Here is a 14,620-nt window from a genome sequence, read left to right on the forward strand (position 1 = left end):
TGCTCCTACTCTATTTTGAATGTTCCTACTCAATTGTGGATGTTCCTACTCAATTTTGGGTGTTCCTACTCAATTTTGAGTGTTTCTGCTAAATTTTACAAAATTCTGAGTGTTCCTACTCAATTTTGTGTGCTCCTACTTTATTTTGAATGTTCCTACTCAATTTTGAGTGTTTATACTCAATTGTATTCAATTTTGCATGTTCATACTCAATTTTGGGTGTTTCTACAAAATGTTATTCAATTTTGAGTGATCACACTCAATTTTGAGTGTTCCTACTCAATTTTATTCCGTTTGGGTGATCACACTCCATTATGGGTGTTTCTACTAAACTTTGGGTATTCACATTTAAGACATTTTCAGGTCCCCTTAGCAGGTAGTCATGTGGCCAGTGAAAACATTCTTAGATGGCCAGCTATGAAAATGGTTCCATGGTGTACATTGACAGTTACGTTATCTCTTCCTCCTCAATTTTGGGTGTTTCTACTAAATTGTACTACATTTTGAGTGTTCCTGCTCAATTGTGGGTGTTCCTACTCAACATTTAGTGTTTCTATTCAATTTTGTGTGTTGCTACTCAATTTTGTCTGTTTCTTCAAAAATTTACAAAGTGTTCCTACTCAATTTTGGGTGCTTTTTCTCAATTTTGAGTGTTCGCGCTCAATTTTGGGTGTTCCTATTCAATTTTACTCAAAATTGAATGTTCCTACAAAATTTTGAGTGTTTCTACTCAATTTTATTCCATTTTGGGTGATCACACTCAATTATGGGTGTTTCTACTGAACCTTGGGTATTCACATTTAAGACATTTTCAGGTCCCCTTAGCAGGTAGTCATGTGGCCAGTGAAAACACTTAGGTGGCCAGCTAAGGAATTGGTTCCATGGTGTACATTGACAGTTACGTTATCTCTTCCTCCTCAATTTGGGTGTTTCTACTAAATTGTACTAAATTTTGAATGTTCCTACTAAATTTTGGGTGTTTCTACTCAATTGTATTCAATTTTGCATGTTCATACTCAATTGTGGGTGTTTCTACAAAATGTTATTCAATTTTGAGTGATCACACTCAATTTTGCGTGTTACTACTACATTTCGAGTGTTTCTACTCAATTTTATTCCATTTTGGGTGATCACACTCAATTATGGGTGTTTCTACTGAACCTTGGGTATTCACAGACATTTTCAGGTCAGTGAAAACATTCTTAGGTGGCCAGCTAAGGAATTGGTTTCATGGTGTACATTTACGTTATCTCTTCCTCCTCAATTTTGGGTGTTTCTACTAAATTGTACTACATTTTGAGTGTTCCTGCTCAATTGTGGGTGCTTCTTCTCAAATTTTGAGTGTTCCTGCTCAATTTTGGGTGTTCCTACTCAATTTTGAATGTTCATACTCAATTCTGGGTGTTCCTACAACATTTTGTGTGTTTCTACAAAATTTTACAAAATTTGGAGTGTTCCTACTCAATTTTGGGGGCTTCTTTTCAATTTTGAGTGTTTCTACTCAATTTTACTCAAAATTGGGTGCTCCTACTCTATTTTGAATGTTCATACTCAATATTATTACATTTTGAGTGATCAGTGCACACAGTTCACACTCAATTTTGCATGTTACTACTCAATTTTGAGTGTTTCTACACAATTTTTTTTTGTTCAATTTTGAGTGATCACACTCAATTTTGGGTGTTCCTACTGAATTATGGGTGTTTCTACTGAATTATGGGTGTTTCTACTGAACTTTTGGTATTCACATTTAAGACATTTCCAGATCCCCTTGGCAGTTGGTCATGTGGCCAGCTAAGGAATTGGTTCCGTGGTGTACATTGACAGTTACATTATCTCTTCCTCCTCCAGGTGACCGACATTGGCACTCCATCAGTCATCTGCAGCCGGAGACCTCATACGATATCAAGATGCGGTGTTATAACGAAGGAGGGGAGAGCGAATTTAGCAATGTCATGATCTGTGAGACAAAAGGTGAGTCTGGCTTTACCCGGCCTATTGGATTATGATCCTAGATTTGTTGTAAAATACCCCAGCATACCGTGAGGTTTTTTTTTTAAATGTTTAACACCTGTCCTTTTCTGATGTTTTCCCTTATCTGCAGCTCGAAAGTCATCCTCCCAGCCAGGCCGGCCTCCCCAGTCCATGGTACCGACACCCCCTCCTCCCCCAGGCAGGGGCGGGGCATTGGGTACAGCCACCGTTGCCCGATCCAGCGACTTGCCTTACCTGATAGTTGGCGTGGTCCTAGGATCCATCGTCCTTCTCATTGTGGCGTTCACCCCCATCTGCCTGTGGAGGGCGCTGTCCAAGCAGAGTAAGTCCTGGTTCTTAATCCCAATAAATTGCTAAAATGGATTTAATAGAATTAAATCTATATTAAATTGATCAGAAGCTGCCAAACAATCTGATAGAAAGTGATTGGACTTGTTTGATCGGTTTCTTCAACTTGATTGGCCACAGGTTGGTAGTGGATTATTCATAGAGGATGATCCATCCATTATAATAATAGTGAATTATTTTTCAATTATTTTCTGTATGGTCCAATGAGGGACACAGCTTTGATAGTAAGCAGACAATGGTTATACTGCCACCTATAGGAGAAATGGGCACTAGGCAGTATAACCCTAGGTTGCTTACCATCAGGTTGTGCCCCTCAATGGACTCCCGAGAAAAGGATTTTACAGAAATCGTATTTTTCAATTTTGGAAATTAAAATTGAGAATGAATGAACGGATTTCCACAAAATTGTGTTTAACTTGATAGAGCATGTAGTTTATTTTTTTACCTGCTCTTTATACACTCTGATTCACTTTTTATTTTATTTTTTGTTTTTTGCATTATTTTTTACTTTATTTTATTACTATAATTTATTTATACATTTTATTTTACCTTATTACTATGTATTATTAATAATAATAATAATAATAATAATAATAATAATAATAATAATACATAGTAATAAGGTAAAATGTAATTAATCATTGTAATAAAATAAAGCAAAAAAATAATGCAAAAAACAAAACAAAAAAAAACCTAATGCTGCGTACACATGATCGGAATTTCCGACAACAAATGTGAGCTTTTGGCTGGATATTCCGACCGTGTGTAGGCTCCATCGGACGCTTGCTGTCGGAATTTCCGACCACAAATATTTGACAGCCGGTTCTCAAATTTTCCGACCACATAAGTTGTGGTCGGAAATTCCGATCGTGTGTATCCGATGCACACAAAAATCCTACGCATGCTCGGAATCATTGTACTTCAACTTTCTCGGCTCGTCGTACGTGTTGCACATCCCCGCGTTCTTGAAGTTCAGGAATTTCCGAGCAACATTTGTGCGACCGTGTGTATGCAAGACAAGTTTGAGCCAACATTCTGTCAGAAAAAAAAAAAAAAATCAACGATTTTCTTTCGGAATGTCCAATCGTGTGTACGCGGCATAAATGTGAAAAAAAAGTAAAAAAAATTAATAATAAAATAAATACATATTATTATTATTATTAATAATAATAATAATAATAATAATAATAAATAGGTAAAATAAAATAATAGCAATTAAATAAAATTAAATAAATATAACTATTGTTATTTATATTTATTTGATTTTATTTTATTTTATTACTATCATTTTATTTTACCTATTTATTAATAAAATAAAATCAAATAAATATAAATTACAATAGTTATATTTATTTCATTTTATTTTATTACTATTATTTTATTTGACCATAAAAATAATACATAATAAATGGGTAAAATAAAATAATAGTAATTAAATTAAATTAAATAAATATAATTATTATTTATATTTATTTCATTTTATTTTATTACTATTATTTTATTTTACCTATTTATTAATAAAATAAAATCAAATATAAATAACAATAGTTATATTTATTTCATTTTATTTTATTACTATTTTATTTTACCTATTTATTAATACAATTAAATTAAATACATAATAATAATAATTATATTTATTTCATTTTATTTTATTACTATTATTTTATTTGACCATAAAAATAATAATAATAATAATAATAATAATAATAATAATAATACATAATAAATAGGTAAAATAAAATAATAGTAATTAAATAAATCTAATTCTTATTTATATTTATTTAATTTAATTTTATTACTATCATTTTATTTTACCTATTTATTAATAAAATAAAATGAAATAAATATAAATAACAATAGTTATATTTATTTTATTTTATTTTATTACCAATATTTTATTTTACCTATTTATTAATAAAATAAAATAAAATGAAATAAATAATAATAATTATATTTATTTCATTGTATTACTATTATTTTATTTGACCTGTTTATTAATAAAATAAAATGAAATAAATAATAATAATTATATTTATTTCATTTTATTACTAATATTTTATTTTACCTATTTATTATGTATTATTAATAATATGTATTTATTTTATTATTGTTTTTTTTTTTACTTTTTTTTCACGTTTAGTTTATTTTATTTATTTATTTTTGCTCTATATACACTCTAATGCACATTTTGCTTACCTGCAGAGCAAACCACGGACATCACATTTCCAAGTACCGGCATCCTGAACTCTTCCTGCCAGTACACGATGGTTCCACTAAGGGGGACCCCCGCTGTCAGCACCATTCCGTATTCCAACGGCGCCTTTGTAAACGGAACCTGTCCACCCGCCAAGCTGATTTATTCTGGAGGGAAAGAGCGAGATTATTGCGCCAAGGCTCTACACCAGGTACGGCTCTGTTCTTCCCAGCGGCTCACCTGACCCTTTGTGGTATGGCTTAACCTTTCGGTGGATCCTCATATATCAGTTTATTTTACCGAATTTTATATTGAGTAACGATACGATTAGGATACAGGTTGGGGACGTGGTTACAATGTTGACTGATACAAGGTTTACATGCAAAAGCAATGTTGGCCATCGCATATCATTTCATGGTAAGTCCATGAATGTTTAGTAACTTGTCAAGGTTACAATGTTACAGTTTGATCTTTGGGGGTGGTAGACTGAGGAAATGCTTCCTCCTGCCTGCAGCAGACTAGGTAACAAGTCTATAGACTTTAGAGTAGGCATCCTCAACTAGGGTTCCATGGAACCCTAGAGTTCCTTCACAGGTGGCTAGGAGTTCCTTGAGCTGTGGCTAATTAACCTCCCATTTAATGGTGCCTACTTAGTTCCGGATCCAATGCCAATTGGAAGAGCCAGCTTTTTGGCACCAATTACCCAATTTCGTTGTCTATAGCAGTGGTGGTCAAAATACCACTATAAGGGTATTCCTTTGACTGACCACCAATGTAAGGGACATTCTTATGACTGGCCACCAATGTAGGGGGCATTCTTATGACTGGCCACCAATGTAAGGGGCATTTTTATGCCACCAAAGTTAAGATCAGTCTTATGACTGGCCACCAATGTAGGGGCATTCTTAGGTCTAGCCATCAATGTAAGGGGCATTCTTATGACTGGCCACCAATGTAGGGCCATTCCTTTGACTGACCACCAATGTTAAGGGCATTCTCATGACTGGCCACCAATGTAAGGGGCATTTTTATGACTGGCCACCAATGTAGGGGCATTGTTATGACTGGCCATTAATATAAGGGACATTCTTAAGACTTACCACCAATGTAAGGGCATGCTTATGACTGGCCACCAATGTAAGGGACATTCTTATGACTGGCCACCAATGTAAGGGGCATTGTTATGACTGGCCATTAATATAAGGGACATTCTTAAGACTTACCACCAATGTAAGGGCATGCTTATGACTGGCCACCAATGTAAGGAACATTCTTCCCACTGACCACCAATGTAAGGAACATTCTTCTCACTGATCACCAATGTAAGGAACATTCTTCTCACTGATCACCAATGTAAGGATCATTCTTCTCACTGATCACCAATGTAAGTAACATTCTTCCCACTGATCACCAATGTAAGGGACATTCTTCTCACTGGTCACCAATGTAAGGAACATTCTTCCCACTGATCACCAATGTAAGGAACATTCTTCTCACTGATCACCAATGTAAGGAACATTCTTCTCACTGATCACCAATGTAAGGAACATTCTTCTCACTGATCACCAATGTAAGGAGCATTCTTCTCACTGATCACCAATGTAAGGGACATTCTTCCCACTGATCACCAATGTAAGGGACATTCTTATGACTGGCCACCAATGTAAGGGACATTCTTATGACTGGCCACCAATGTAAGGGGCATTCTTATGACTGGCCACCAATGTAAGGGGCATTCTTATGACTGGCCACCTTCATGCAAAGTTATGCGCACATTCTACAGCAAACAATAAATATCTAATTTTATGGAGTCATTGTAAACCTATTGACAGGTCAATGAGCATTGTTGGGGGGGTAATGAGATACATTATCATGGCGCGGTACAATAATAACGTCCTGCCGTGCGTACAAATATTATGCTGAATTCTTCTTGTGTTTGGACGCAGGATGAGGCCAGCACTCTGCTCTCGGGAAGTGAAGCCGGACCCCCAGAACCAGCAGACCATCAACAGCCCTGCGAGTAAGTTTCCCTGATGTCATCTGTGATTACAATGGGGGTGTTAGGAAAAGCAATGACGCATGATAGCGACTATGGAGGGCGCAGGATCTTCTAATAATAATAATGACCAGTTTAGTGTCTTATTACTCGGCTTATTAGAAAAGCTTTTTGGTGAGGCTGCTGCACACATGTACCCCCCAAAAAAAGGGAGAGGGTCTTCTGAGAAATCAGAATATGTAGAAAGCAATGAGGGCAGCAGACCAATGGTAGGAGAGTTCAGAGTGCGTCACATACTGGTGATAATACATAATGTGGCACTTATAATGTGCCTGTTAGCCACCTTCTGTAAAGTGATCCACCACGGCTCCCTTTTCAGAGGGGTGGCAAGGCCTACTGCCCTTGTGAACGAGCCCTAGTTACAAGATATATAAGCCCTGATTAAGGCGGAATGTGAACCCTCGAAACATGTTAACTCTTTTATACTATTGATTATATAATTTAAAAAAACTTTAGATTCTATCATATCTATCTATCTATCTATCTATCTATCTATCTATCTATCTATCTATCTATCTATCTATCTATCTATCTATCTATCTATCTATCTATTTATATTAGTGCCAATAATATTAATAATACACAATAATTTAATATAATAATAATAATAATAATAATAATAATAATAATAAGAAGAACATTATTATATTTAATAAAAAAAATATTATTCATTTAAAATAAATCTAATTTAAAATGAAATCAGAATGGAAGATTTGCTAATACACAATAATAAATTATTATAATTAATAAAAATACAATCAATGCTTAAATATGATTCAAAATCAAATAGGTGTGAAAGATGTGCTAATGTACATCACTAATGTTAATAATAATAATAATATAATAATAATAATGATAATAATAATACACATTTAAAATCATATTTATTAATAATAGATTGTATTTTTTATTAATAAAATTATTATTGTGTAATATTAATATTATTGACATTATTATAAAAAATACACACATACATATACAATAATTATTATTGTCATTAGCACAGCTTACACTATTTGATTTAAAATCATATTTATAATTAATAGATTATATTTTGTTTGTGTAATATTATTGACATTATTATAAAAAATACACACAAACACATATATATATATATATATATATATATATATATATATATATATATATATATATATATATATATATATATATATATATTTATATTATAATTATTATTGTCATTAGCATAGCTTACACTATTTCATTTAAAATCACATTTATTATTAATAGATAGTAATTTTAGTAATACAATTATTTGTTATTGTGTAATATTATTGACATTATTATAAAAAATACACACATACACATATATATATATATATATATATATATATATATATATATATATATATATATATTTATATATATATTATTATGGTCATTAGCACAGCTTACGCTATTTAATTTAAAATCATATTTTTTATTTTTTTATTAATAGATTGTATTTTTTAAGAATAAAATCATTTATTATTGCTTAATATTATGTATATATATTATAAAATTATAATTATTATTGTCATTAGTGATGTACATTAGCACATCCTCTACTCCTATTTAGTTTAAAATCATATTTATTAATAAATTGTATTTTTACACACATATACATTAATAAATATGAATAGAAGATGTGCTAATGTACATCACTAATGACAATAATAATTATAATTTTATAATATATATACATAATATTAATATTACGCAATAATAAATGATTTTATTCATAAAAAAATACAATCTATTAATAAAAAATATGATTTTAAATTAAATAGCGTAAGCTGTGCTAATGACAATAATACAATAATAATTATAATATATATATATATATATATATATATATATATATATATATATATATATATATATATATATATATATATATATATATATATATATATATATATATATATATATAATATGTATGTATGTGTGTATTTTTTTATAATAATGTCAATAATATTACACAATAACAAATAGTTGTATTAATAAAATTACTATCTATTAATAATAAATGTGATTTTAAATTAAATAGTGTAAGCTGTGCTAATGACAATAATAATTATAATATAAATAAATATATATATATGTTTGTGTGTATTTTTTATAATAATGTCAATAATATTACACAAACAAAATACCATCTATTAATAATAAATATGATTTTAAATCAAATACTGTACATTAGCACATCTTCTACTCATATTTATTAATGTATATGTGTGTAAAAATACAATTTATTAATAAATATGATTTTAAACTAAATAGGAGTAGAAGATGTGCTAATGTACATCACAGATGACAATAATAATTATAATTTTATAATATATATACATAATATTAATATTACGCAATAATAAATGATTTTATTCATAAAAAATACAATCTATTAATAAAAAAATGATTTTAAATTAAATAGCGTAAGCTGTGCTAATGACCATAATAATTATAATATAAATATATATATATATATATGTGTTTGTGTGTATTTTTTATAATAATGTCAATAATATTACACAAACAAAATATAATCTATTAATTATAAATATGATTTTAAATCAAATAGTGTAAGCTGTGCTAATGACAATAATAATTATTGTATATGTATATGTGTATTTTTTATAATAATGTCAATAATATTAATATTACACAATAATAATTTTATTAATAAATACAATCTATTATTAATAAATATGATTTTAAATTAAATAGTGTAAGCTGTGCTAATGTACATTGCTAATGCCAATAACAATTATAATGATAGATTCATGGCTATATATATATATACACACACACACATTATACATGTATCTAATAATATCAATAATAATTATAATGATAGATCTATGTCTATATATCGGTAGATTTATATATATATATATATATATATATATATATATATATATATATAAATATATATACACACACATTATACATGTATCTAGTATCTAATAATATCAATAATGGTTGAGCTCCAGAAGAATTTTTTAGCGCCCCCCCCCCCCCCCCCACCAATGTGATGGTAGTGATTGGCTGTAGACGTGTAGCATGTTTCTCCTCCCATGTAACGTGTTTTCCTGTGTATTGCAGGCTTCGCCGGGCGCAATCTTGCGAGATGACCGTATTGTATGAGGACGAGACAACCCACCCCTACATCCAGGTCTCCCACCCCGAGGACCCCACCCACGTCCTAGATGGCACCCGGTTCCCCATCCTCTCGGTGCCCACTGAGAAGCCGTATTCTCCAGGTAGGACACCAAACATAAAGTGGGATGGTTTTTGGTTACTGTTTACTTTTTTTTTCGTCAGTTTATACAAAAATATTTACATTGTATCCATTATTATTTATAGAAAATGTTACCAATAAACATTTTGTTGCGAGGTGCCATGACACTCACAGAGAGTCCGCTACTGCCGGTGATCTGCCAATATGGTTCCGGCTATCGAGATGGTTCCTGTAAGGACTGCGCAGGCGCAATCCTTGCCGACAGAAATCTCCGAACCTTGACTGGCATCCAGGGCGACGTGGAATTTAACTGCTTCCCGACCGCCGCATGTAGATATATGTCGGCAGAATGGCACGTACAGGCACATTGGCGTACATGTACGTCCCTGCCTTTCCGCGGCTCCGATCGGGACCCCCCCCGCTACATGCGGCGGTCGGATTCCCTCGGGGAGCGATCCGGGACGACGGCGCGGCTATTCCTTTATAGCCGCTCCGTCGCGATCGCTCCCCGGAGCTGAAGAACGGGGAGAGCCGTATGTAAACACAGCTTTCCCGTGCTTCACTGTGGCGGCTGCATCGATCGAGTCATCCCTTCTATTAGGGAGACTCGATCGGTGACTTCAGCCCTACAGCCACACCCCCCTACAGTTGTAAACACACACTAAGTGAACCCTAACTCCTTCAGGGCCCCCTGTGGTTAACTCCCAAACTGCAACTGTCATTTTCACAATAAACAATGCAATTTAAATGCATTTTTTGCTGTGAAAATGACAATGGTCCCAAAAATGTGTCAAAATGTTCCGAAGTGTCCGCCATAATGTCGCAGTCACGGAAAAAAAACGCTGATCGCCGCAATTAGTAGTAAAAAAAAAAAAAAATTATAAAAATGCAATAAAACTATCCCCTATTTTGTAAACGCTATAAATTTTGCGCAAACCAATCGATAAACGTTTATTGCGATTTTGTTTACCAAAAATAGGTAGAAGAATACGTATCGGTCTAAACTGAGGAAATTTTTTTTTATATATATATGTTTTTGGGGGATATTTATTAGAGCAAAAAGTAAAAAATATTGCATTTTTTTCAAAATTGTCGCTCTATTTTTGTTTATAGCGCAAAAAATAAAAACCGCAGAGGTGATCAAATACCACCAAATAAAAGCTCTATTTGTGGGGAAAAAAGGACGCCAATTTTGTTTGGGAGCCGCGTCGTACGACCGCGCAATTGTCTGTTAAAGCGACGCAGTGCCGAATTGTAAAAACCCCTTGGGTCATTTAGCAGCATATTGGTCCGGTCCTTAAGTGGTTAAGGAAAGTTGCCAGTCGGCCTCACGTCCTCGCTCCGCCTCCTGGCTCTTTTTCCAACATCCTCCAATCCACGGGGATGTTAAAGAATGAGCCTGGATGCCCCCCGAGGTTCGGAGATTTCCGTCGGCAAGGATTGCGCCTGCGCAGTCCTTACAGGAACCATCTGGATAGGGGAACCATACCGACAAGTCACCGGCACACTTGGTAGCGCCCTGTGCTGCATTTATTGGGGCGGGCTGTTCCATTTCTGCTGAAGGTGGGGGGGAGTCAGTACAAGACTGAGGGGAAGGCCGTGTACATGTATGATGGGGAGATTGTCTAACTTTATCTCCCCCCCCCCCGCAGGTTCTTCATGTCATCTCCCTCCGGTGGAGTCCATGGACACCAGCGATGGTCCGGATCCTCCTGTGGACCCCGAACTTCATCAGAACTCCCTTCAGGGCGGAAATACGGACACAAGTCCTTCTGACTACACCAGGCCGGCAACCTAAAGGACGAAAGACTGAATATAAAGGACTTTCTATGGGGAGACTGTGCTGCGCCACAGAATAATGCTGAGTGTTACTGGACAGCAACGGGCCAATGTTCTACCCTCCCAGGGTCAGCAATGGGCCAATGTTCTTCACCCACAGGGGCAGCGACAGGCCAATATTCTACCCACTCCAGGGTCAGCGATGTGCCAATGTTGTACACCCCCCCCCATGGTCAGTGATGGACCAGTGTTTTAACCCGTAGGGTCAAAGAAGGGGCCAAAGTTTTACCCCCAGGGTCAGCAATGGGCCAATGTTCCACACCCCCAGGGTCAGAAATGGGCCAATGTTCTATCTTCCCAAGGTCAGCGACGGGCCAATGTTCTACACCTCCAGGGTTGGCGATAGGACAATATTCTACCCCCCTAGGGACAGTGATGGGCCAATATTCTACCCCGCCCCCACAGGGACAGTGGTGTGCCAATATTCTACACCCCCTTAGGGACGGTGAAGGGCCGATGTTCTACACCCCCTGGGTCATCAATGGGACAATATTCTACCCTCTCAGGGTCATCAATGGGTCAATATTTTAACCCCTAGTGTCAGCGATGGGCCAATGTTCTACGCCCACATGTTTAGCTGGGCCAATATACCCCCACAGAGTTAGCGATGGGCCTATGTATTAACGCCGCCCATGGTCAATGATGGGCCAATATTCTTCACTGCCATGTTCAGCGATGGGCCAGTGTTATTTTTTATTCTACACCCCCAGGGACAGTGATGGGCCAATATTCTATCTCCACTTAGGGTCAGCAATGGGCCAATATTCTACCTTCCCAGAGTCAGGGATGGGACAATATTTTACCCCCTCCTAGGGACAGTGATGGGCCAATGTTCTACAGCCCCTGGGTCAGTGTTCTACACCTCCAGGGTCAACGATGGGACAATATTCTACCCCCCCCAGGGACAGTGATGGGCCAATGTTCTATACCACGAGGGTCAGCAATGGGTCAATATTCTACCCCCCCTAGGGACAGTGATGGGCCAATGTTCTACAGCCCCTGGGTCAGTGTTCTACACCTCCAGGGTCAACGATGGGACAATATTCTTCCCCCCCCCAGGGACAGTGATGGGCCAATGTTCTATACCACGAGGGTCAGCAATGGGTCAATATTCTACCCCCCAGGGACAGCGATGGGCCAATATTCTACCCCCCAGGGACAGTGATGGGCCAATATTCTATCTCCCCTTAGGGTCAGCAATGGGCCAATATTCTACCTTCCCAGAGTCAGGGATGGGACAATATTCTACCCCCCTAGGGACAGTGATGGGCCAATGTTCTACATCCCCTGGGTCAGTGTTCTACACCTCCAGGGTCAACGATGGGACAATATTCTACCCCCCCCAGGGACAGTAATGGGCCAATGTTCTATACCACGAGGGTCAGCAATGGGTCAATATTCTACCCCCCCTAGGGACAGTGATGGGCCAATGTTCTACAACCCCTGGGTCAGTGTTCTACACCTTCAGGGTCAACGATGGGACAATATTCTACTCCCCCAGGGACAGTGATGGGCCAATGTTCTATACCACGAGGGTCAGCAATGGGTCAATATTCTACCCCCCAGGGACAGCGATGGGCCAATATTCTACCCCCCAGGGACAGTGATGGGCCAATATTCTATGTCCCCTTAGGGTCAGCAATGGGCCAATATTCTACCCCCCAGAGACAGTAATGGGCCAATATTCCACAGCCCCTGGCTCAGAGTTCTACACTTCCAGGGTCAACGATGGGACAATATTCTACCCCCCCCCCCGGGACAGTGATGGGCCAATGTTCTATACCCTCAGGGTCAGCAATGGCCCAATATTTTAACCCCTAGAGTCAATGATGAGCCAATGTCCCACACTTTGTATGAATGCAACGATTCTGGAGAACGCTAGAAGGAATTAGCAGATGAATGAAACCAATCTAATCTGCAAATAATTTTTACATGTATTTGCCAATTCCCTCTAGCGTTCTCTAAAACTGTTACAGTATGTACTTCCTCCTTTCCTCAGCTCCATTTAGTGGCCATAAAGCATAAAACCAGACCCCCTTAGGATTGTGTTTTTCCCGCTTTGCCATCCCCCCTCAGCAGTATTTTGTCTTGCAGCACTTTTGGCCCATTTTTTTTATTTTATTTTTTTGCTAAAGAAGAGAGAGAAATTTTTATTTTTATACAATAGATATATTTATATATTTATGCACTTGTACATAGATTATTTTCTTTATCAAGAAAGTTTTGTACGGTATGAACCCGAGGGACCAGTATACTCCGCCCACCAGATCTCCCGCTAATGTTTCCGCTCGCCGGCGTGCGAACGCAACAGCATAGCTTTCCGCTGACACGCGAGGATTACGCGTTTTCACCGACGCCGCTTTTTTTCCGAAGAAGAGAGCGGTTTCAGGCTCGGACTCTCTCCACATTGAACCTGCTACATTCCTGCCCGCCGCGACCGCTCCAAGTCAATGGACGCACATCGCACGTGCCGCGACGAATGTACATATGCACTATGTATGCGCCTTCAATATGAGACATTGGCTGCTTTCAGTATATTTGTAACAAAAAGGAAATAAACGTCTTTAAAGAAAAACGACTGTGGTTTTTTTTTTTTTTTAACTTGTACAAAAATATTAATTTGATGTTATAAAATAGAAAAATAAAAATGCAAATGAATAATTGCTTTGGCCATGCTTTTTTTCACTTGTACAAAAATATCAGCTTGATGTGATAAAGTATAAAAATAGAAAAAAAAAACAAAAACAAAAAAAAATATTATTATTTTTTTTTTTACAAAAAAGTAAAAATAGAAAAACGTAAAAATAGAAAAAAATACAAATAATAAAAATAAAAAAAAGTATTGTTTTGACCATGCTTTTTTTTTTTTCCACTTGTGCAAAAATATCAGTTAGATATTATAAAATAGAAAAATTTAAATAGAAACCAAAAAAAAACATAAAAA

The 14,620-nt window shown here is 35.8% G+C and overlaps 1 protein-coding gene across 1 annotated transcript in view; it reads left to right on the forward strand.

The window, feature by feature from the left end:
• Positions 1-14,254, forward strand: part of BOC (BOC cell adhesion associated, oncogene regulated) — a 117,347-nt gene extending 103,093 nt beyond the window's left edge. The window contains exons 14-19 of the mRNA XM_040339131.1: positions 1,852-1,974; positions 2,105-2,317; positions 4,549-4,751; positions 6,487-6,560; positions 9,702-9,859; positions 11,490-14,254. Of these exons, the coding sequence (XP_040195065.1) occupies positions 1,852-1,974; positions 2,105-2,317; positions 4,549-4,751; positions 6,487-6,560; positions 9,702-9,859; positions 11,490-11,635 (917 nt within the window). The 3' untranslated portion in view covers positions 11,636-14,254. The remainder of the gene's footprint in view (positions 1-1,851; positions 1,975-2,104; positions 2,318-4,548; positions 4,752-6,486; positions 6,561-9,701; positions 9,860-11,489) is intronic.
• Positions 14,255-14,620: the final 366 nt, after the last annotated feature.

This window comes from Rana temporaria, chromosome 2 (genome assembly GCF_905171775.1).
Source record: "Rana temporaria chromosome 2, aRanTem1.1, whole genome shotgun sequence".
NCBI lineage: Eukaryota > Metazoa > Chordata > Amphibia > Anura > Ranidae > Rana > Rana temporaria.